Consider the following 26,184-nt stretch of genomic DNA (forward strand, 5'->3'; position numbering starts at 1 on the left):
TGTCGTTATTGAGTACTTTAAGCAATTTATATTATTTAAAAAACCACGTGTGGCAAAATCGAACGGGGTCTGTATATGTAGATTATACATAGGGAGCTTGTTTTGAAATTTCAAGTTTAAAAATTCAATGTTATTGTTTGAAAGTTTTGCGTCTGAATGGTTTTAATTTTAGTTTATGAAATTTAGATCAAAATCTAATAATCTATAAAAAACCATTTAGTAGAATGTAAAACCCGGTGCCATCCTACTTAAAAATGCATCTGAATGCAAAATTTGAAATCATCATCAATATTTTGAACTACAAATCAGCTGAACTTTTTTTTTTTAAATTGAATAAAATTTAAACTGTTCTAAATTTAGCATAAAGTTAATAAGATAACATTTTTATGATGGAAATAATATTTAAAATACTAAAAAATCACTATCATTTTATTAAGGTACTAAACAAGATGCAAACAAAGCCAAAATAAGATGTATTTTTTCAAGAAAGAATTTATTTCTACCGGAAAATTCGTGTTTATCGTCCTATATCTACATATGCATGTGTTTGTGTTCGTTTTTAATCGCTTTTCGTTTGAATTTTACACTTTTATAAAAAAAGGAAAAAATGAATTTATATTTCAAGAAAATTTATGTAGATTTATGAGGATGAATTATGAGGAACAGGAAGTCTTTTCAAATTAAAAGTAAAAAATCGAGTAGAAGTAGCATTATCAACTGGAAATTCTCCTAGTTTAAGAAAAAGGAATTTAATTTAGATTCATTTATTAAGTTTATTAATAAATTTAATTAAATAGCTTGCGTTTCAAATTGAAACTCGAATTTATTTTTTAATTTTTTTTTATCCCAAATCTACGTTTATTAATAATTTTGCATGCTTTAAAATACTTAACCCAAGTAACCAAAAGTCTCATAGATTCTTAATCCTGTGCATTAAAAGTTCACATTTGGCTGAGTAAAAGATCCTCGAGAGAATTTAATATAAGTGCTTGAATCGGACTTCTGAACGAACATAAAAAGTCTGAAAAAGTAGCATAGAACATTTTTGTGCGTTCCAAGTACCTTTAAAAATCCAGGATTCAATTCGGACTATCGTGCTTCGTTACGAACTTCTTACGAATTTTTTAGTTCAACGAAAAACTTCTTACGAACTTTTCAGTTCCATGAAGAACTTCTTACGAACGTTTTGGTTCCATGAGGAACTTCTTAAGAACTTCAATGCAAACGTATAAATTATTTACAAAAAAATAAAAGAATGGTTTGTTTAACTGTCTCCGTCGGCGATTGGCACATAAATTATGTTAGGAAAAGAACATTGAAATGGAAAAGTACAGGTTCATAAGTGAATGATACTAATGGAATACTTCACTAAATCCAAAATATGTTTCTGCACCAGCTTTCCCCAAATTCTATACTTTTGGATCATTATTAATCCATAGTTTAGTTTTTGACCCAAACAAACAAAAAAATCAAATTTTTATTTAAATTTTGTTTTCAAATTCTTTTTAATGATAGTATATATTCACACCGAATCATATTTTCTCATTTAGGTACATTGCTATGCTTCCTCATTTTCCCTAATTTTCTTCATGGAGGAGCAGCTTTAATAGAAGAAGCGGAGCGGCCTAAAGCAAGTTCTTCACTGGTTGGTACCGGGAGAAGCACTCAAATGAGAAAAACTGAAAACTATGCGACTTCTGATTTTTTGTCCAGGCCCATTTTGAAAAACTTTGTTTTTTGATTTCATCCAACAAGAATCTAAAACTAAAAAATTATCGTTAGTGGCACAGAACAAATAAAACTCATTTTTAAAAACCATACTAATTCACGAGCTCAATTTGGCTTTCCATTTGTTGTTGCAGAAAATTTCAAACTTGAAAGAGATCTCGCAGCACTTCATTATTGGTTCTTCTTTTTTAAACTAGAACTTTAAACAAAAAAGTAAGGCACACATTTCACAAAAAAACAAAATCAAACATTTAAAAACTTACGTTTTATCACGAACCATGCGAGTCCGCTTTGAAAAAAATGATGCATTATTTGATGGATTCAAATGTTTACATTTTAAATACTAAGCCTACTCGGAAAAGGTGATAAACCTGAGTTAACTTTGAATAGAAGTTTTCGATAACATCAATCTAAGTATTGGCTATGGTACAGAGGTAGCATGTTCAGTTTTCACCAAAAAGGTCCAGGTTCAAATCTTCATGAAAATAGTTCAAGTAAGTAGAAAATTCATTAAGAGTAACGGGAATAATAGGTATAATAAAAATGAAATTAATGGAATTTCAAAGGGAGAGTGGGTAAAGTAAATTCCTACAATACTTTTTGAAAAAAATCCTTTTTATTCAAAGTCTCATGCAATGGCTGAATAGCCTTCTACTCAGCTTTGATTTTGAAACTTTAAAGTATCGATAAGAACAGAGAGAAAACAGGGCTGAGTAAGCTTCTAAGAGAGCGTTCTGTGGAACTTTTGGTTACTTGGGAATCTAACGGCACAGGGCAGTGAAAATCTTAAAAACTTATTTGAATTTTTTTTGACAAACTACAAGTAGAACATTGTAAAGGTATTGGGTATTGGAAATTAATGATCAACTTTTCCGAAGACCGTAAGTAATTTTGACTTTATAAGGAACTTTTCTTTTTTGTTAATTTTTCAAAATTCTTCAAAATACGGGAATCTTAATGAAAGTTCAAGACACATCAAGAAGTTTTAAACCAAATGGAATCTTTGATAAATTTTTAAACATAAATCGTTTTAGCAGTCTTGGACAAAGTTGTTTATTGAGGTCATACATTCAATACCAAATACTCAACCTTCCTTTGCGGTAAGGGTCTAAATGACCCGAACTGTACTTTCTTGATGCGATATCTTAGTAACGGTTTAAGCACTGATCACACTGACAGGATATTTATATGACTGATTTTTCCTATAACTTTTTTTCCCCAAAAATGCACGATTACAATAAAACTAAAACATATCATGATTGTAACTATAACATTCATTTTCTAAGAATTTTGCATTATAAGTACTTGTATTAAATAGTAACTTTAGAAAATTGGTACTAAACCTAAAGGTGAGCTAAATTCGCTTTCATCGATGGGTTAAAATCTTTGAATTTGTTTAAGAGTTTGGTAGATCAAACTTAGTTGATTTGAGCATAAAATAAGCTTTTTTTTAGGAGAGCCTTCCATTTCTTAAAAAAAAATCTATACTCAAATCAAACAACCCCAATCTTCCAATCTATTTTGCAAATTCAACGATTTTATCCTTTAATGAAAAAAATTCAAATTAAAAAAAAAGTAAGAGTTAAAAATTATCATATTATCGGATCAAATTTGCTTGAATGCAAATTTGAACCAAAGTTATGATTCACGTTTGAAATTTGACTTTAAAAAACTGCAATATTAACAGATTGCGGACCAAACATAAAATATCACGTTTTCTCGCTTGCTGCTAGTATGCTCCATTAAAAAGCATAATTCAAATGTTATGAATCTAATAATAAAACCTAATTCTTTCCAAATTTAATACAACACTTCCAATAACTCAAATATATTAAGTTATCAGAATTTCGTCTATTGGTTTCTGAAATAAAAATTGGCGAAATTTGGTGTTCTTAATGTGTTAATAACGTTGAATAATAACCGATAGTGCTTTGTGCGATTTTCTGCATGTTTCTTCTACAGCAAATATTTTTCAGAAAGAATCAGATATATAATGAAAATCCGGTGGATGATTTTTAAAAATAAATCTTTTGCATAAAACCAAAAACTTAAATTCTACTTTTTATTTGCGATTTGTGTTCACAAATTAATTTTGATTAAAAATTTTAAATCTGGAAATTGAATTGACAAGCAATCTTGAGTTCATGATCTCTTGAATTTCTCAAAAAATTATATTGATTTAAAAAATAATTTACAAGCTAAATCTTTATCTGAATTTCCAATCTGCATTCTGAATCTGAATTCTAAACTTGAATTCAAAAATTGAACTTTGAATCTGTTTCCGAATTTTCGTACGGTTTCTGAAATGTACAAATGAAAACGATTTCCGAATCTTATTCCCGATCAGAATTACATGAAAGAATTCATAAATCTATTATTTAAATTCTGTAGTTCAGGTTCAATCTGAATTCACTATTTAAATTATTAATTTTTGATGTGTATTGTGAATCTGAATTAAAACATGAATTTCAAATTATCTGAAGCTGAGTTTTCAATCTTGCGTTGCCATTTCGAAGCATTAAATGTTTGAATTTATTAATGAAATTAGTTTAAGAACTTCGAATTTGTATTTAAAACCAAATTTTTTTTTTCATACTCGGAAAACTTTTTTCAAAATATTGAAAGCGCATTATTCGAGATCAACTTGTTTCAAATTTGATATGAAATGCAAAACCACATTTGAACCAGGATTTCTAAGCAGCTTTTCATTTCTAATTTCTTATGATTATGATACTAAAAATCAACAATCCTCAACTTTTGAAAAAGTATAGCAGAATTTTATACTTGGAATTGTTTTTTGAGGTTGTGGCATTAATTTTTAGTCTAGATTGTTTTTTTTTTATTTTTATTTTTTTTATTTTTTTTTTAGGCCCGCCACACTCCCCCACACCAAAAAGCTCGAAAGAGCCCCCTGGTAATGGACACTTCAGGGGTGGGATTATGCAACTCGAAACAATCGAGTTTCGTTCGATTCGACCAACTTTGGCATTACCGATCTCGATTCGAATGGAACATTTCGAGATGATCTACTACCCGATTTACTCGAAATCTAGTACGTGAAAATTTAGAACTCGAACGAGATTCGTAATATTGATGCTAATTCGATTCGAGTTCAACTCGAAACGGGTAACTCGAATCGAATAGGATTCATAATTCCACCCCAGTTCTCAGCATGTCTGGCAGCAACAGGATAAATTTAATTTAAAAAAACGCGAGCAAAAACACAAAATTTACGCATGCTGAGAACACAATATATTTTAACTTTAAGGCGCGGAAGAATGTAATAAAAAGTAAGCAAATACAGTGAATCTTAGTGGAAAATAGTTTTCCTTTTAAGAGATCCACTTCTTGATGGAAGAAATTGAAGAGTATTAACAAGTTAAAAATAAAATTAAAATAAATTAAAATAAATTAAACTAAAAGTTAAAATTAGGTGACATTAAACTAAACTACAGACAAACAAGTTAAAATCAATTATTCTATACAAATTAAAAAAAAGCTAGTTTGGTGATTCGTTGTTTATTGGTTTAATAAGTTCTTAAAGTGTTGCATCAGTTTGGTCTTGAAAATATTCCTGTTATTAATTATCTTTAACTCTTCGGTTAGATTATTGTACTTCGTAGGTCCGACAAAAGAAATCCTATGTTGGCCTAGGCTTGTTGACGAATTACTTCTCAGAAGGTGATGAGACTGCCTTGTGTTATGAATACAAATTCCTGAAACAGGGTGGATTAAAATCAATGATTTTTTCAAAAAAATCAAAAAAATCAGATTTTTTTGATTTAAATCGGATTTTTTTGATTTAAATCAGATTTTTTTTTATTTAAATAGGATTTGTTTTATAAATTGGATTTGAGGGAAATATTTTAGCATCCGAAGGTTCTTCAATCATGTGATAAAGCTGAGTTGTTATACTCAGCTTTATAAAGGCTGTATAAGTGTAACATTATGATTCATGATTTTCAACATTCATCAAAGACAAAAGCTTTTCAAACTAAATCCACATCGATTCGACTTTGTATCTAACGACTCGAAACAATTGACGGTTGTCTTGAAATTTTTGTTAAATTCCTTCGTAAGCTTACTCCTTTGTTATGCATGTTTTCCACTGTCCTCGTCTAATTTTATAGTTTGAATAAAATTTTTAAATTTTTTTTTTAAATTAAAATGGTTTATTTCATTAACAAATGAGCAGTTTCTTTACTGCATGAAAATATTATCGAAATTTACCAAACACTTTTTATAGACGGACTACACGAGTTAGAATTTAGCACTCAATCGGCCTTCTTGCTTCAGAGAAATCAAAAGATGAAATAAATAGAATAAATTCTAATTCATAACTTTTAAAAACTTTGAGCGTTGAAATATAAGCAAAAACATAAAAAATCGGATGATTTTATAAGAAAAAGAAAAAAAATATATTTCAGTTTTCTTGAAAGAAATGAACATTATTTTGAGCAGACTTAAGCGGACATTGTTTGCCAATGCGAACATCATATCAAAATAAATTCATTAATTAAATTTGAGTGATATTTATGAAGTATGTCCACGAAGACATCATTCAAACTCCAACCGCCTTCTACGTGGACAAGTATTCGGCATTCTCATCAATCACTACTTTCGGAATATCACAAGGAGCAATAAAAAAAATCAGTTCTAAATTCCCGAGGGGATGCTTCGGTGCTTAAAAACGTAGAAAAATGAAATAAAACCCATTCCATACTCACTAAATTTCAGGTATTTTATTCACTGAGGAACTTTGATTTAAATCACTGATCAAAATCAAATGATTTAAATCGTGATTTAAATCAAATCCACCCTGTCCTGAAGTAAACCTGAGATTTAGAGATATATGAGAGGAATGCAAATTATCAAAGACATAAGTGCAAGTTTGGAAATTACAAAGTTCAGCCAATGGTAAAATATTGTGAGAGCGGTTACAGTACAACAAATTGGATGGATGATGAAAGGGAAGGTTAAATATAGTTTTCAGCCAAGTATTTTGTAAAATTTGTAGACGAGATAGGAGAGATAAGGAAGCTCTACCCCACGCCGTAATCAAATAATTCAAGTGTGAATGAACAAACGCAAAATAAAAACGCAACATTACATGGCGTGGTACAAAATGTTTCACTCTCCATAAAACGCCACTAAACGACGATATCTTTTTGTGTAAGTTGTTACTCTTGATAAACTACTGTTTTATCATAATTCAAAATTTTTAGTATTCAGTAGAATACCTCGCTTGCTTTTTTGAATCCCCATTGGGGGGGGGGGGGGGGGGGGGGGGGGGGGGGGAGGTGGTGTGTAACCCTCAAAACCTCTCCCCCCGTCCCTACGGCTATGGCCTTATGTTTTACACCACCTTTTCCTACTCAATTGTCCGAAATATAGAGAGATCGAAGTTTTATAGTTTTCAAATTTTTAAACAAATTACCAAATAAACTTATTTTCATACAAATTACATTAAGTTTTCTTACCCGATATCGAATCCACCGTTTACATGTACGACTTGAAATATTTTCTCCCAAATTACGTGTAAAATCACAGAAACCGTATAAAATATGGGTGCGTTTGGCAAAAAACCGTAGAAATAGAAGTCGTGTAAGTAAAACTGAGCAAAATCAATCCGCGTAAAAAAACCTTAGCGTACTTTCTCTGAACAACTTTGGCTGATGTTATACGTATATGTTGGGCTAGACCAGGGGTTTTCAGATCATTTGCTCGGCGGAGCACTTTTAAAAACCAAAAATTTTGGCGGAGCACCTACATTTTTGAAAAAACCCTAGTTTTGAAAACTTGATAGTATCTATCGTTTAAATAAGATGTGCCTTGTCATCGTAGTCAATAAAATAAATAATGAATGGCTACTCTTTGAATAGTCTTGTTTTTATTACCAAAATATTTGTCATCAAAAATTAATGATTTCAATAGAACAAATATGCTTCTTCGATTTTTCAAGCTGTAACACGTTTGGTTAAATTTGTGTCAGTTGTAGCATGACGTCTGGTTCCGCATTTAGTTGGGATCGGTATTTTGTCTTCGTTGCGATATATAAAGACAGACACCGTCTTAGCCGATTTAGGCTTTACAGACTGAATAAATGGCGTGGACAACTTAAGATTAACATTTAACATCCAGTACCGAGATGGGAATCGAACCCATGCCATCAGTAGACCTAGCGATTACCGTCTTACCACGCTAACCACTCGACCACCTAGACGTGGAAAATGCAGACTCACATAGATAAGGAAAACAACAGAAGAATAAGTTTTGCTTTATCGGACAAAATTTAGAATTAATTTTCAGTTGACACCAATACTCCTCCAACGACTTTTTGGATACGAATCTTTCCTGAAGTTTAGAATCCGTTGTCATATCTATCAAGCATTCATATTCTTGCGATGTTAATTATTTTGGTTTCTTTGACATAAAAATAGGCTGTTCCACTCATTTAAAGTCTTCGATCTTTTTATAATTTTATGATATTATTCGGGGAATTTTGCTGGAAGCTGTTCAACGAATCCTGCCGTAAAACATTGTAATTGTAATTGTAAATGACTTCATTAGACACGTGGGCCTGTTAGTTTAAGTTTACACGAAGGAATACAAAAATAAATTTATCAACGAAAAGTGTTGTGATTGTCATAATTCTGAGAAATTTTCGGATGATAACTTCAAGGTTATTTCTGATTTAATGCTCCTTTAATCCGGAAAGCTGTCCAGTTTGCGCTTACTGAGCGATTCTGCCCAAAATTTGATTTTTTTTTCTTGATAGTCATGATTTTTCCTTTTTAATCGAAGATTGTTATTCCTTTACCTTGCACTGAAAGACTGAATTCATTCTTAGTTCAAACAGGCGAGACAACGTTTTTCTACGAGACAACCAGCGATCTTCGGTATGAAGTAGTAGCGTGGAATGTTGGCTAACCATCTCTTCGCACAATGCCTTGAATAACTCTGAATTTTTCAGTCGAGCGTTAATGAAATTGATTATTTTTATGCTTTCGTCCACGACTTCCTTCAAAGATGATGATAGTTTCTTCATAGCGAGTGCATGTCGATGAAGGATGTAATGACTTCTACCGCAACTTGTGGTCTTTTCTTTGATCTTGGCAACGACTCCAGTAGTATTTCCAACTAAAGCTTTCGCACCGTCCATACATATATCAATGCAATTTCCCCATGGAATATTGTTGTCCGTAACATAATCATCAATAATTTAGCTTGGAAATTTTAGCCACAGACGTGGAAGCGGGCAATGGTTTGCAAAGGAACAAATCTTCTTCAAAACATTCAGAACCTTGATAGCGAACAAATATCATCAGAATTGCTAGTCCTGCTACATCTGTGGATTCGTCAAGCTACATGTCGAATTTTGAAGTTCTCAATCGCTTTCAACATCTTCAGCTATGTCACAAATTCGCCGAGAAACCGTGTTGTCAGACATGAGAATCGAATTTACCAATTCCACTGTTTTATTATCAACCATGGTGCGGACGACTTCTTGAATACAAGGTTTGATTGAGTTTTTAGCAATAGTATGCGCTTCTCCAGCTTTTCCAATCGGTAGCTCGCCAAGTACGGCGCAAGAATAGCCTTTTCATTGAGTGTTTTGCACACTCAGTCCTGCAACACAACGTTGTTCGATCAAAGCAGTGTACTTTGACAATCCACCATTCTTTGCCAACATCACTGCAGGGATTCAGCCGCCAGTAAAAACAAAGTAAACCAAATTAATTCGTTCGTACTATGTGCCCTGTGAATTTTTTTTTCTCATGTTTCAATAAAAATGAAACGATAAAAAAATATCATAGTTTTTCAAAGTTGGTTTATGATTTTCGTTTAGCACGTCGCGAAGCACTTTCAATCGCTTCGCGGAGCACCAAGTGCTCCGCGGAGCACGATCTGAAAACCCCTGGGCTAGACAGTTAAGACAGCTGTTTTCCGCTTTTTTCGTGAAATGACCCGCTTTTTTCAGAAAGTATCTGGCAAGCCTAGCGTGTTGGGGGGAGGGGGGGGCGGTGCCCTCTAAAATATCGAGACAGGGGGTGGTGAATGAAAAAAGTTTGAAACAACTGATGTAAACGATTCTAAAATGATATAACTTATGGAAATCGGTTAAGTAGTTTTGAAGATACAGCCAAAATAGTAATCCGGGTCTATATGACCCTAACCGGCTCATTGTACTTTTTTCAAACCGCAAAAGAAGGAGACATTCTTAAATGATTTGAGAAAAAGTAGCAATGTTATGTATTAAAATTTTTAAAAATTGTATCTCATCAAGCTCATTCCAAATTTTCGAGAAGTGCCAAATTAGAAGAATACCATGCCAAAATAAAAAAAAGTCAAGGAGAAAAGATTTCTTATAAATCGGGTTATTGAAATTTATGCGGCAGAAGTAAGTAGATTTACCGAACTAACTTATCGGCAGTCCATAAAAAGGTGATTTTTTTCTTAAAAAATTTGTATAAATCTGTATTGAGGTCTGAAAAACTGTATCTGTATCTTATGTAAATTGGCGTTAAGGAATCTGTATAATACAGAAAAATGACACCGCAGCTGCCTGGGTGACCAATACGTTCGAGATCGAACAATGTAAATAAATAAATAATAACGATAATCTAATGATCAGAACTATTCCAACAGTAATCATTCATTGAAAATTTCACAAAAAATACAGTAGTAAAAAAGTTAAAAAATCTTTGCACAAAGTAGCCTTAAAGGCGTTTCTATCATATTCAGGACTCGTACTATGAGATTCAGAATTAGAAAAAGGAGTTCACAATTCACGCTCAAAACTCAGATTTCAGATTCAAGGTTCAAACTTAGACTAGGGATTCAGAAATAAGACTCAAAATTCAAATTGACTATAATACAGATACCAAATCCAGATTCGATATTTTGATTTACACTTCAAACTCTGCAGGCTGATTCAAAATTCGAACCCTGAACTGGGATTCAGATATAAGATTTTAGTTCAAAATGTTGTGTTTCCCAAAAGATGGCAATCAAGCAACTTAAAAAAGGTAAAAATTAAAAATTGAAAAAAGCGTTTATACATTGCTTACGGTTCACAAGACGCAGCCTCAGCGCCCGGTACATCGTGTGTAAGGCCATTGCCAGGGCCGAATATTTCGTCGCAATTTCTCCAGCCTGGCAGCCTGTAATTTGTTTCCTGCTTCCTGCGTTTTCTACGCGTCGTTGGGTAGGAATTTGCGTTGTTGTTATGACCTTTATTCGGCAGATTCTTTAACAGCACTTCCGTTTGGCAGCGAGACGCCTTCCAATATAAAACCTTCCCTGGGGCTCATTTTTTTTTGGTTTTGGGGAAAAATCGAGGCTCTGCCAAGGAGAAAATTTTCACGACTTTTTTTTTTCTGCACAGTCACTGGAAAAACTCATTTACACATTTTAGAGAAGCCTTGCGGCAGCCGATTTGTAGCGATGATAAGCTTTTTCCCCCGAACGAGGTATGTATGATTCTTTCTAGCTCACTCTCTCACTTACTGGAACTGACTCACCCGTTTTGGGGAGTAATTTTCCGAACCGACTTTCTAGTCGATAACAATTTTACAATTTCAAACCACCGCCCATTTTCCACAGTAGGTAGTCGTTTCCACTTTTTTTATTCTAATGGTTGATTGCCCGTAGTTTGACTTTTTTTTTTCTTCAACCGTTGCCGTGTAATTTCCAGAATCGATTATTCCCATTCACCGAATCTCCAAACGGTAAAAAAGCTATTATCACAATTGGGGGGAGGTTGATTTCGATTTCTTTCCTTTCGTTTCGATTGAGGTATCCACTTGAGTTTTTCACTTTTGCCCTTTGGAAAGTGGGCTGAAGTCCTCCCGGGAAGTCACCCTGGACCTTTATTCTTCAAAAAAAAAAACAAGAAATTGTAAGAGAAAATATGTACTAAGGCCAATTACAGGACCAAACCAGACGCGAAACATATGGTTTCCGGAAAAATCACCTTTCGTCACCACCCAAATTTTTAACAATAATTCTTCCACACTGTAGACGGAAACAACGCGATTCCCGTTAGATTTCGCGAACGGGATTATCTTTTTCCCGAATTTTCCGATCAAAAGAATGAGGAAACCGAAGAAAAAAAATCACAACATTCAAAGATAAACTTTTGTAGAAGGATCCCGAAGAACGACGACGACCAGCCGAGAAAAAACCGTGAACACTTTTACAGCTCAGGAGCTCAAATGCGACAAGGAAAATGTCAGATCCTGGCAAATCGTCGTCCTGTCAGAGCTCTTTGATAATCGTATACAAGGGCGAGCACACAAACACTTCAACGTAAGACACCAGGACAGGATACTGTTTGTTTTGTTGGGTGCTTTCTTCGAGCTGCGACTCTGGCTGACACAAACATATAAACAAACTGGGAAAGTTTTCCGCACCGCGAGTAGTGTGCGTTGAAAAAGGACTCCGTGAGATCCTTCGTGGGTAAGGATAGGAATAAGGGTGGTTCAAGAGTATTTACGGTATTTACGATAAAAGTTGGCAAAAACTTTTTTTAATATCATGATTTAAAAAAAAAAATTGTTTCTTTTTTTCTCAGGGATTTTGAATGAGTTTATGAACGTCTTTTTTTAAATTCCATTTGGTTCCCAAATTTCATTCATTGCCCACTCTTCACATACGTGAAAGTTACATATTTACATCACGTGAATATGAATGGTTACATTCACATTATCGGAATATTTCTGTCATGACATGATCCGTGATTGATCTTATTTTCTTGGGTACACTATCCAAATAAATTTCGCCGTCCTTATGAATGAATGAATGAAAATTTCCAAGCCTGGTGTTGAATAAGTAACCTGTTAATTTATAGTACATATAGTATAGTTAGGCTACGAATCATGTTGAGATAAATATTCACTTTACTTTGACTTCTCTCATAAACCACACGCGTATTGCTAATATAAACCCAAAGTATCGCCATAGTAACGGACAACCAAGTGAAAATTTCACTTGAAGATTTGAAAATTTTCCGGAAGTAGTCAAGAGGAACGGACGAGCGAATTCAAGCAGTTCAAACAGCAATATGGCAGGTTATCCTTGCTTTCAATAATTTTATGAAATGTTACATACGTATATAAATCAACAGACTCATTGGCGTTGAAAAAACTAAACATTTAAAAATCCTAAAATCTAAAAAAATAAATATTTTGATTTTTTTTTGTATAACATCGAATCATTTATGGGGAAAAACCTAGTTTTGTGGTTTGTTAACATGACATGTACTGAAAGAATCAAGGAATATTTATAATCCAAAGTTGAACCTTCAGTACATCTTTCGTGATTTTTGAATGAAAAATTTTGTTTTCTCATACAAATTTCCATACAAAATTAAAATTCGTTGCGCCAATTTAGGACTGCATGAATAAAAATTTTATTGCTATTTGTGGCTGTAAAAGCAACCAAAAAGCAGTTATGAAAGGTGTCTAAATTAATTAATTCGGAATTTCCATACATGGCTTGCACTTTGTAGCGTCAAGAAATGGAACTTATACCTTAGTTTCACGAAGATTAAGCCGGAACACATATAAATTTTGCATTCTATATCTTAGACGTCACTGGACCAAATTCTATAAATTTTGTACCTCTAAGTAACCTAAAGCGTTGTGTTCAATTTGACGAATAAAGATGCATTATTCAATTTATAACTTTCGAGATAACCTTTTCATTGTAATACCCTCGCGGCAAGCGAAAAATCTGAACCGCAGTTTGTTGATAGTGATCTCAACGAGAATGAACAGAAAGTGAAAAATTCTTTTTTTTTCTTAAAGAATTTAAATAAATGTTTTGATCATTGAAATGATTTAACATTTTTTCCAACCCATTTTACTGGAACGATCCGTTTCAAACATGGAACACAAAATTTCAAATTTGATACTTGGATCTCTCATGGATTTAAAAAAATAAATTATTTCAGAATTCAGACAACTGTTTTTTTTCAACAGAGCATAATGGTTAGTAAAAGTGATGAACAAAACGAATTGTAACATTATGAAAATTTGAACTAGGTTATTTCGTGTAACAATATTTTTCGTTGTTTAAAGACAAACATCAGATGCAACCCCTTTAATTCCGAGCCAAATAGTCGTTTTTGCAAAAGGTTGACAAAACCTAATAGAAAAGAAAATAGAAGTGATTTTTACAGAATTCAAAAAAATATGTAGGGGAGAATGTGGAAACTTGATCCCTGGGGATACTTGATTCATCAGCTTTATCTCGAAACTGGAATGTCTTACATACATATGTAGATCAAATGTTCTAGAAAAAATGGCCAAATAGAGCAAAACAACCAAGGATAAGAAAATAAATTCAATGTATTAAACATGGCATGTAGCCTATCCACATGGGAATTCTTGACAAAATATGGCAAAAAGCCTATCCACATAGGGATTTTTAAGCGTTAAAGCTAATATGGGGTAAATAGTGACAAAATGTTACATTAGTTTAAAGAATTAGATTCAATTATTACATGATAGGCAAAGTACAGAAAAGTTATAAAGCGAACGAGAGACAGTAACAAAACATACAAGTTGGAAAGAATCTTAAGAATAATAAATTATTTGAGGAGATTTGTTTTAAAAATTAAACAGAGAATGCTCCGACCAGGATGCTACAGTGAAGGCATATAAAAGATCTGATTAAGTTCTCATTTAGCCTATTCACATAGGAATTTCAAGCATTTGCGCTTCTTAAAATTACATTTGAATAGATTTTTTTTTCTTTATGACTTTCTTACTTAAATTCAGACATACAAATGAAATGTAGTCAGACAAAAAAGGGCAATCACACACTAGGTGGAAGGAAAATATAGGTAGTACCTACTACCTCAGAATCATAGTTAAACCAAACTGGAAATTTATTATACAAAGCTTGTTTTTTTAACAGACCAGTTAGTACTCTGGTCAGATAACTACTATGAGTTTCTTTAAAGTGAAATTTAAAAGGCAGCTTTGAAGAGTGAATAAGTTGTTTATTAGTTTTAACTTCAAACTAGATACAACGAGAAATTTGAGAGCCTTTCGGCTACCTAAGCCAAAAACATATTTTTGAACATTTGTTCATTGAAAACGACATTTGTACGGCTTGCATGATTGAAGTACCGGGATGGATTTATTTTATATTAAATATCTATTTCTGAAAGGCCATTTACTTCCACAAGAGGGTGTTACCAAACTGAAGATAGAAGGCACTGGACACTTGTGTTAATACAAATACAGGAAAGCAAAGAGATTTGTTAAATAATAAATCATTTTCCAAATTGACAAAACAAGAAATAAATATTGAAGAATACAGCTTGTGCAAATGCATGTTTGGCAATACGCACTATTGGCATATCCTTCCCGAGAGAAAAAGGGCAAAAAGTTCAAAAAGATCAGCAAGAATTCAAAACCGTTTCAGATTCAAAACATTGGCTTACACAATTCCGAACTGAAAACAATTCTGAAATCTGCATGTTATAATTGACCTTGACCTATTTTTTCCCCTCCCAGATACAATCGCCTGAATAAGTCGCCTCGTACGACATGGACCAGTATCCCAGTGGCAGTATTCCTTAGGCCGCTGCCACACATCCAGAAAAAAAAATACGACTTTAAGATCTTTTTTTTATCATTTGAAAATGTTTCCCACACGAAAAAGTTTTAATAAAAATATTTATTCCAATATGTCAATCGTTAGAGTATAATAAAATTTTCAAAGGAGTAGTAAACTCTCAATTTTTTATATGAAAAAGTTTTCCAAAATCTATGTTATGGGTTCACTTGATCCCTTGAGTTCAAAAAGATAAGTGTTTCTTCTGAATGGATGTTGATCATTGCTAAGCACGAAACTATTAACATTTTTCCAATGACTTATATTCATCCAATAATTTCCTGATAAAAAAACGCAGAAAAGTGCTTTTATCTGAAAATTAGAAAATTGCGCCTTTAAATATGAAATTAATATAGGGTAGTAGACAAACTTCTAGAATTCTTTCTATCTGACACTTATAAACTGTGAAATGAAAACTAATATGACCAAAACAGTGGAACTTTTACCTTTAGATTTTCAATCAATCAAATTTTTTATCTTTCGAATTATAAGATAAGCAAATAGCGCACTTTTTTTCAAGGGAGTTTAATAAGCAGGGTCATTCTTCCCTATTCCTGTTGTTTCGAATTTGTTTTTTCATTTCTCATTTTGTTATTCTTTCTGTTTTTTTTTTTAAATATTTTTTTCTCTTTTTTTTAATTTTAGATTTTAACACATGAAGTATAACGTAAACAGAAATGATAGTGGTAAAAAAAAGATTTTGTGGAAAAAATGTCTGATTTCGCTTGTTTTTTTTTTTATTTATTTTTCAGGTTTTAGATAGGATAGAGAAAGATAGCAACAGAACACCAAAATGGAGAACAAACGACCAAAGAATACAGTCTATACACTACAGTCTAGTTAAACATTATTGTGGCAAGACGCTTTTTTATATAATTTTTTTGTACGAAACCGTAGAAGGAAAGTTATAGTAAAAAAAGGGACAATTTTGCGGTTCCACCGTGTTTTGTTTGAGTTTGCTGGTTTTGTTCAACTGTGTGATTTCTAGATAGGAAAGAGAATGATAGCGACTAACATGTAGGGGACAAGATTGGGTGGTGTAGACTTTTTGTAGTCCGTATTTGACGTGACTCAACTGTAAATTTATTCATTGTTACAATATGTGTTACAGTCAGGGAATATAAACAGAAACCTTACAAATAAGTCTTACTTCTTCGTTCGAAACGAGTTTGCCTGGCCCTTACACTCAACTTGGTTATGTCCCCTGTTTAATAAATATCTAGTTGATTTCTGATCTTTTAACATTGCAAATGGTTACTTACGGTTGCGAAATGAGTTATCTAGCTTTACACAATTTAATAAGATATGTTTCGCATATAATGACCCAGATATTTGTGCCTTTATCACAAATCTTAACTCGACCTGTAGAACACGTTTCGATAGGGAATTATTTTGATGTTTATCTTAGGAGTAACTTAGTAACTTACGATTATACGAGACTTAATCAAACTGGCAGTATATAGGCAACAAATTCGAACACGTGGCACGTCTAATTGTTTTTCTGGCGATAGAATTAAATTTACTTCCGCGGAAGAACCAACTTGCACGTTTTTTCATCAACAATAATCATTTTCCTAGCTTTCTTATTCCCGCAATAATCTACATACTGTCAACGCCTAATACCTATGCCACGAGACGAGATAGGTACATCGATTTTGGTTATTTGCATGTATTAGTTTGACCCTTTCAAGCCAGTGACAACAGGTGGAGTGGAAAGACGATCAGGGTGTTTTGTTTTTCTACAGATCATTCAACAGTCTTGTCATTTTTAGGAAGTCCATCAAACTGATGTTCGGTAGGACAGTTAGACAATACTTGTTGTTGACTATCGCTCAGCTGACAAACTGTTCTTTGTTGGGAGTAGTTTAGACAAACAGTTAGAATATATCTGACTGATAGGATGCAATTGCACGATGGGAACTTTGGTGGATCCCCTTTGAAAAATACTTAGCGCACAAAAATCGCAACAACGAATGTGAATAATTTCAAACTTTATTTATTTTTTTAAGGGTTTCAATATAATTTTAACAAGCGTATCACGCTTGTTTCATACTATGAAAATTGATTTCCTAAATATTTTTGGATCCGCAGATAGATTGTTAATACTTTCATAATTTTCCGTCTCAAGACACAACTTGATGCACATCCCAACAAACACTTTTTGCTGCATAAACGCTGAAAAAATATTGTGGTTCAAGTTTTAATCAGTAATCTGGCTGAAAGAAGGTCTCAAAAATTCACTAATTCACGTGTCTTCAGCCTTTAATCATCTTGATCTGGAGAAGTTGGTGGCATGCCGCAGTACGCAGAACCAATCATGAACTCTGCGGCAGGATGATAATTTGTCGCTATTAAGCAACTAAAATGCCTCTCAACCGAAGATTTTTTTAAAGAATGTGTGAGAGAAATGATCTTTTTTTAACAGTTTTAGGCACTAAAAATCAAATTTTTGAAAAAATTTCTCCTCTTCATTTCAAATTTGAGCTAAATTAGAAATCAATAAAAATGTCTTGAATAAGGAAAACAAAAATTCCCCTCTCATTTCAATCAAGCCACCATCATGCAGGGCAGTTTTACCACAGTTCACAGTCTGTCAAATTCCAATGGCAGCGAATGGTTGAACAAAGGCTGAAAAAGTGTTATGGAAGCAACTCTTCAACTCTTCCCATTGGCTGCACTGAGACTTCTTTAAACGCTGAAACCAAGGTTCTTAGAACACAAGGTTCTCTGACTTTGTCAGTTTCTCATATCGTTACACCTCCTATATATACACATCTTGGCTGAAACCGTTTGTCTTTATTCAACCAGTAAGCTGAAGCAGCGATTATGCTTTAACTCAGCTTTTGTTCAGCAAATTGTCGTTCTTAAGCAGAAAAAAGCTTTATTGGGTTTGTACCTAAAATTCACTTGGTCCATGGCCACCGTTCTATAATTTATCGAGCATTTCACATTCGCCATTCCACTGGGTCTAACCACCTCGCTCGTTGCGCCTTTCCTCGTCTCGTTTCTATCGGATTCGCAGAGAACACCTGTTTTGCAGACCAGTCGTTCGGCATTCTCGCAACATGTCCTGCCCAGCGTATCTGGGCAACCTTCACCACCTGCGAGGGCCAAGTCTTCTCGACCGTGACCTTGTTATTACTGGACAAGCGGGTTCGGTCGGTCCCGGACCAGCATATACTTCGTCTTGGACGTATTAATAATCAACCCAATAATTCCTGCTTCGCATTTCAGTTTGCGATAGATCTCCTCAACCGCCGCAGATGATCTGGCGACTATGTCAAGGACGTCGGTAAAGCAGATATGTTGACTGGATCTGTTGAAAATCGTGCCTCGCATTTCACCCTCCGATCGTCGAATAACACCTTCTAGCACGTTGAACATCCTGCAACATAAACTATTGCCTTGTCGAAGCCCCCTACGCGATTCGAATGAACTCGCCAATTCGCCCGAAATCCGCACACAGCACTGCGTTCCATCCATCGTCGCCTTGATCAGTCTGATCAGCTTCCCGGAAAAGACGTTCCCGTCCATGATTTTCTATAGCTCGTCAAAGTCGATCGTGTCATATGCGGCTTTGAAGTCGATGAATTGATGGTGCGTAGGGATTTGGTGTTCATGGCATTTTTGGAGGAGTTGCCGCAATGTAAAGATAGAACTTTGTATGATGCATTGAGGACAGTGATCGCTCGGTAGTTCTCACAGTACAAATTGTCGCCTTTCTTGTAGATGAGGCATATTACCCCCTTGGTCCACTCCTCCGGTTGCTGTTCTGTGACCCAGATCAGATGTAGGCATCAGATGTAGGCAACTGGTCAACTTGTCCAAGCCCATTTTGATGACTTCAGCTACGATGCCATCCTTGCCAGCTGACTTGTTTCTGTTTAGCTGGCGAATGGCTTCCTTAACTTCGATTTTCGCCGTCGATGTAATTTCCCCTACCGTCTTGGTCATGTGTGCAATTTAGGTTTTCATCGAAGTGCTGCTTCCAGCTTTTGATCACCTTACGATTGTCCGCCAGGATGCCTCTGTCCTTATCCCGGCACAATTTGGCTTGCGGTATGAGAGCTTTAAGGGATGCTTTGAACTTCTGATAGAACTTTCGTGTTTCCTGGAAATGATGCAGCTGCTCCAGCTCTTCGAGCTCATCCTCCTTCAGGTGGTGATTTTCCACGTTTCGACGGATGCTTCTTTGCACTACTGCTGCGTGTCGTTCTCTTCGTCCATCACCCTCCTACACTCCTCGTCGAACCAGTCGTTCCGTTGAGATCGTTCCATATATCCAATGACGATCTTCGCATCGCTGTTGATGACTGTCTTGATGGTATTCCAACAGTCCTCGAGCGGGGCTTCGTCAAGCTCGCCTCGACAGGATCTGACGTCGATGATGTCCGAGAAGGGCCGGCTGTCTATCAAAACGTGGTCGATCTGTGATTGCGTTTGGTACGGTGATCTCCAGGTGTATTTGTGTGGGAGGTGATACTGGAATAAGGTACTACGTAATTCGCATAGGAATAGTTAAATTATTAACTTTAGGAAAATGGATTTCCTAAATTTAACTCACATTTTTTCAAAACTTGCTCAAAATGATAATAAAAATTTCAACCTCATTAAATTCAATGGATCACCTTATCAAAGCCAATTTCAATTCGATCATTAATCAAGCAACCACGCATACACTCTCTTCAAGTAACTCATCCATGGGCAAAGCTGTATTGGTGAATCCTCGCTCGCCAACCAGGATTTGTTTTTGCTCGAATTCCTCTTTGATTTCCCCTTTCTCCACAGAAACTCGGTACTCAACTATTTCCTTCCCGCACGCAGTAAAAGGCAAGCAAATGTCACAGGTTGTGTGCTTCACAGACACAGTGACAAACCTGTAAGTATCAATTTAAGGACACCGCCGTCATTCGTATCAGTGATGGCCTTGCTAGGAGGAACGTGGAATGGAACCTTACCCAAGGGTAACCGGATAGATAGTGGTCCCGGATTCCGCTATTTTTTTCGGAGAGATTTTAGAACTCAACTGCGCAAACGCAGGATTTCATTCCAGAGTTTCGATTGGAACAGCAGAGAAGACATAAACATAAACATTGTAAAAGAAGTTGTAGGTTCCGGAAGGTGGCCCGGTAAAAGTCATTGCCGTGGCACACGCTTCATATATGTATGAAGGAAGAGGGCTTCTTAAAAGATGTTCGTTGCAGGACATTCTTGTACTTTTTACTCTCGGATGAGTCAAGGCAAACGTGCGGAAGAAGGCTCTATGAGTATTTAGGTCATTACGGTGCTTAGAAGGCATATGCATTATAATGCTCATTCTTGAAGCATTATGTTTTTTTGTGTTGAAGACTTTTAAGGAGGAGTATTGTTATCCTTCAACCATATTTTTTTATATTTATATATCAGGATTTCTGTTTTCAAAATCTACTCTGAAAGTTTCAATCAGAAATTTTTTTTTAAACTCGACTTTTACTACAAACTAATTTTAGATTTGGCTCGAATTACGTAAGAGCAATAAAAACAAAGCTCGTTGCAGTAATACCTTTTTATGCATTTATGCTTGACGAGCCCATTGTTTTTGCTCTGATGTCATTGACGGAACGCAATGGAAAGAGAGAATGAGAATGCCTATAAAATGCATCTTTCAAAGGTAATGTACAGGTATTATACGTAACAGGAATGCATCAGAGCATAAATAGGGCCATACGCCATACTACAAATAATGGGTAATTTTCCCAATTGGGCAGCAGAGTGCGGCGGCTCATAAATTCGCCGCATTTGTGCATAGATGCAAACAAGCATATAAGGTAGCTCACACGAGTGACATTGAACAGACGTAATTGAATTTCAATATGGTGTAACCTTCAGGATTTTCAATGAGTTAAGAGTATTAAATAAATACAAATCATCGAAATGCGCTTTTCAGATTCAGATTAAACATCCAAGATTCAGATTTCACAATGAGGATTCAGATTCAAATATCAGATTCAGATTTAAGATTCAGATTTCAGATTAAGATTTCAGATACAGATTTCAGATTTCAGATTCAGATTTCAGATTCAGAATTCAGATTCAGATTCAGATTCAGATTTCAGATTCAGAATTTTTTTTTTTTTTTTTGTAGCGGCCCACCACACTCCCCCACACCAAAAGGCTCAATTGAGCCCCCTGGTAATGGACGCTACTGTTCTCAGCATGTCTGGCAGCAATGAATAATAAAAGTTAACGCGAGCAAATTTTAATCATGCTGAGAACACAAAATTGTTTAATGTCGTGAGAGGAAATGTATTATTTAACTAAATTGACAACAATATGAATCTCAATGGAAAATAATTTCCTTTGAAGAGATTCATTATACTATATTTACTATTACACTAATTATATTTACTAATTTTATCAAGTTATGTTCAATAATTTAATAAGATAAAAATACAAACTACAATTTTTTAAAGAATAATAATATTAGAAATTAACGCTACAAATATGCAAAAGGTAAGCAAAACAAAGACTGGTTGATGATCGACTGTTTTAATGGTTCAATTTTTCTTTCAAAAGCTGTATCACTTTGGTTTTGGAATTCAGATTCAGAATTCAGATTCAGAATTCAGATTCAGAATTCAGATTCAGAATTCAGATTCAGAATTCAGATTCAGAATTCAGATTCAGAATTCAGATTCAGAATTCAGATTCAGAATTCAGATTCAGAATTCAGATTCAGAATTCAGATTCAGAATTCAGATTCAGAATTCAGATTCAGAATTCAGATTCAGAATACAGATTCAGAATTCAGATTCAGAATTCAGATTCAGAATTCAGATTCAGAATTCAGATTCAGAATTCAGATTCAGAATTCAGATTCAGAATTCAGATTCAGAATTCAGATTCAGAATTCAGATTCAGAATTCAGATTCAGAATTCAGAATTCAGATTCAGAATTCAGATTCAGAATTCAGATTCAGAATTCAGATTCAGAATTCAGATTCAGAATTCAGATTCAGAATTCAGATTCAGAATTCAGATTCAGAATTCAGATTCAGAATTCAGATTCAGAATTCAGATTCAGAATTCAGATTCAGAATTCAGATTCAGAATTCAGATTCAGAATTCAGATTCAGAATTCAGATTCAGAATTCAGATTCAGAATACAGATTCAGAATTCAGATTCAGAATTCAGATTCAGAATTCAGATTCAGAATTCAGATTCAGAATTCAGATTCAGAATTCAGATTCAGAATTCAGATTCAGAATTCAGATTCAGAATTCAGATTCAGAATTCAGATTCAGAATTCAGATTCAGAATTCAGATTCAGAATTCAGAATTCAGATTCAGAATTCAGATTCAGAATTCAGATTCAGAATTCAGATTCAGAATTCAGATTCAGAATTCAGATTCAGAATTCAGATTCAGAATTCAGATTCAGAATTCAGATTCAGAATTCAGATTCAGAATTCAGATTCAGAATTCAGATTCAGAATTCAGATTCAGAATTCAGATTCAGAATTCAGATTCAGAATTCAGATTCAGAATTCAGATTCAGAATTCAGATTCAGAATTCAGATTCAGAATTCAGATTCAGAATTCAGATTCAGAATTCAGATTCAGAATTCAGATTCAGAATTCAGATTCAGAATTCAGATTCAGAATTCAGATTCAGAATTCAGATTCAGAATTCAGATTCAGAATTCAGATTCAGAATTCAGATTCAGAATTCAGATTCAGAATTCAGATTCAGAATACAGATTCAGAATTCAGATTCAGAATTCAGATTCAGAATTCAGATTCAGAATTCAGATTCAGAATTCAGATTCAGAATTCAGATTCAGAATTCAGATTCAGAATTCAGATTCAGAATTCAGATTCAGAATTCAGATTCAGAATTCAGATTCAGAATTCAGATTCAGAATTCAGATTCAGAATTCAGAATTCAGATTCAGAATTCAGATTCAGAATTCAGATTCAGAATTCAGATTCAGAATTCAGATTCAGAATTCAGATTCAGAATTCAGATTCAGAATTCAGATTCAGAATTCAGATTCAGAATTCAGATTCAGAATACAGATTCAGAATTCAGATTCAGAATTCAGATTCAGAATTCAGATTCAGAATTCAGATTCAGAATTCAGATTCAGAATTCAGATTCAGAATTCAGATTCAGAATTCAGATTCAGAATTCAGATTCAGAATTCAGATTCAGAATTCAGATTCAGAATTCAGATTCAGAATTCAGAATTCAGATTCAGAATTCAGATTCAGAATTCAGATTCAGAATTCAGATTCAGAATTCAGATTCAGAATTCAGATTCAGAATTCAGATTCAGAATTCAGATTCAGAATTCAGATTCAGAATTCAGATTCAGAATTCAGATTCAGAATTCAGATTCAGAATTCAGATTCAGAATTCAGATTCAGAATTCAGATTCAGAATTCAGATTCAGAATTCAGATTCAGAATTCAGATTCAGAATTCAGATTCAGAATTCAGATTCAGAATTCAGATTCAGAATTCAGATTCAGAATTCAGATTCAGAATTCAGATTCAGAATTCAGATTCAGAATTCAGATTCAGAATTCAGATTCAGAATTCAGATTCAGAATTCAGATTCAGAATTCAGATTCAGAATTCAGATTCAGAATTCAGATTCAGAATTCAGATTCAGAATTCAGAATTCAGATTCAGAATTCAGATTCAGAATTCAGATTCAGAATTCAGATTCAGAATTCAGATTCAGAATTCAGATTCAGAATTCAGATTCAGAATTCAGATTCAGAATTCAGATTCAGAATTCAGATTCAGAATTCAGATTCAGAATTCAGATTCAGAATTCAGATTCAGAATTCAGATTCAGAATTCAGATTCAGAATTCAGATTCAGAATTCAGATTCAGAATTCAGATTCAGAATTCAGATTCAGAATTCAGATTCAGAATTCAGATTCAGAATTCAGATTCAGAATTCAGATTCAGAATTCAGATTCAGAATTCAGATTCAGAATTCAGATTCAGAATTCAGATTCAGAATTCAGATTCAGAATTCAGATTCAGAATTCAGATTCAGAATTCAGATTCAGAATTCAGATTCAGAATTCAGATTCAGAATTCAGATTCAGAATTCAGATTCAGAATTCAGATTCAGAATTCAGATTCAGAATTCAGATTCAGAATTCAGATTCAGAATTCAGATTCAGAATTCAGATTCAGAATTCAGATTCAGAATTCAGATTCAGAATTCAGATTCAGAATTCAGATTCAGAATTCAGATTCAGAATTCAGATTCAGAATTCAGATTCAGAATTCAGATTCAGAATTCAGATTCAGAATTCAGATTCAGAATTCAGATTCAGAATTCAGATTCAGAATTCAGATTCAGAATTCAGATTCAGAATTCAGATTCAGAATTCAGATTCAGAATTCAGATTCAGAATTCAGATTCAGAATACAGATTCAGAATTCAGATTCAGAATTCAGATTCAGAATTCAGATTCAGAATTCAGATTCAGAATTCAGATTCAGAATTCAGATTCAGAATTCAGATTCAGAATTCAGATTCAGAATTCAGAATTCAGATTCAGAATTCAGATTCAGAATTCAGATTCAGAATTCAGATTCAGAATTCAGATTCAGAATTCAGATTCAGAATTCAGATTCAGAATTCAGATTCAGAATTCAGATTCAGAATTCAGATTCAGAATTCAGATTCAGAATTCAGATTCAGAATTCAGATTCAGAATTCAGATTCAGAATTCAGATTCAGAATTCAGATTCAGAATTCAGATTCAGAATTCAGATTCAGAATTCAGATTCAGAATTCAGATTCAGAATTCAGATTCAGAATTCAGATTCAGAATTCAGATTCAGAATTCAGATTCAGAATTCAGATTCAGAATTCAGATTCAGAATTCAGATTCAGAATTCAGATTCAGAATTCAGATTCAGAATTCAGATTCAGAATTCAGATTCAGAATTCAGATTCAGAATTCAGATTCAGAGATCAGATTCAGAATTCAGATTCAGAATTCAGATTCAGAATTCAGATTCAGAATTCAGATTCAGAATTCAGATTCAGAATTCAGATTCAGAATTCAGATTCAGAATTCAGAATTCAGATTCAGAATTCAGATTCAGAATTCAGATTCAGAATTCAGATTCAGAATTCAGATTCAGAATTCAGATTCAGAATTCAGATTCAGAATTCAGATTCAGAATTCAGATTCAGAATTCAGATTCAGAATTCAGATTCAGAATTCAGATTCAGAATTCAGATTCAGAATTCAGATTCAGAATTCAGATTCAGAATTCAGATTCAGAATTCAGATTCAGAATTCAGATTCAGAATTCAGATTCAGAATTCAGATTCAGAATTCAGATTCAGAATTCAGATTCAGAATTCAGATTCAGAATTCAGATTCAGAATTCAGATTCAGAATTCAGATTCAGAATTCAGATTCAGAATTCAGATTCAGAATTCAGATTCAGAATTCAGATTCAGAGATCAGATTCACAATTCAGATTCAGAATTCAGATTCAGAATTCAGATTCAGAATTCAGAATTCAGATTCAGAATTCAGATTCAGAATTCAGATTCAGAATTCAGATTCAGAATTCAGATTCAGAATTCAGATTCAGAATTCAGATTCAGAATTCAGATTCAGAATTCAGATTCAGAATTCAGATTCAGAATTCAGATTCAGAATTCAGATTCAGAATTCAGATTCAGAATTCAGATTCAGAATTCAGATTCAGAATTCAGATTCAGAATTCAGATTCAGAATTCAGATTCAGAATTCAGATTCAGAATTCAGATTCAGAATTCAGATTCAGAATTCAGATT

The 26,184-nt window shown here is 33.8% G+C and overlaps 1 protein-coding gene across 17 annotated transcripts in view; it reads right to left on the reverse strand.

Moving 5' to 3' along the window:
* The window catches only part of LOC129749354 (probable phospholipid-transporting ATPase IA), a 267,863-nt gene that overhangs the window by 125,849 nt on the left and 115,830 nt on the right, over positions 1-26,184 (reverse strand). The window contains exons 1-2 of one of the 17 annotated variants that reach the window (XM_055744318.1): positions 11,705-11,936; positions 10,800-11,605 (exon numbers count right to left, since the gene is read on the reverse strand). The exons of 14 other annotated variants lie outside the window; for them this stretch is intronic. In XM_055744318.1, the coding sequence (XP_055600293.1) occupies positions 10,800-10,848 (49 nt within the window). In that variant the 5' untranslated portion in view covers positions 10,849-11,605; positions 11,705-11,936. Of the gene's footprint in view, positions 1-10,790; positions 11,937-26,184 lie in introns of those variants that run through there. 2 more of the 17 variants (XM_055744316.1, XM_055744317.1) reach the window with 2 other exon arrangements.

The sequence above is a fragment of the Uranotaenia lowii genome, chromosome 2 (genome assembly GCF_029784155.1).
Source record: "Uranotaenia lowii strain MFRU-FL chromosome 2, ASM2978415v1, whole genome shotgun sequence".
NCBI lineage: Eukaryota > Metazoa > Arthropoda > Insecta > Diptera > Culicidae > Uranotaenia > Uranotaenia lowii.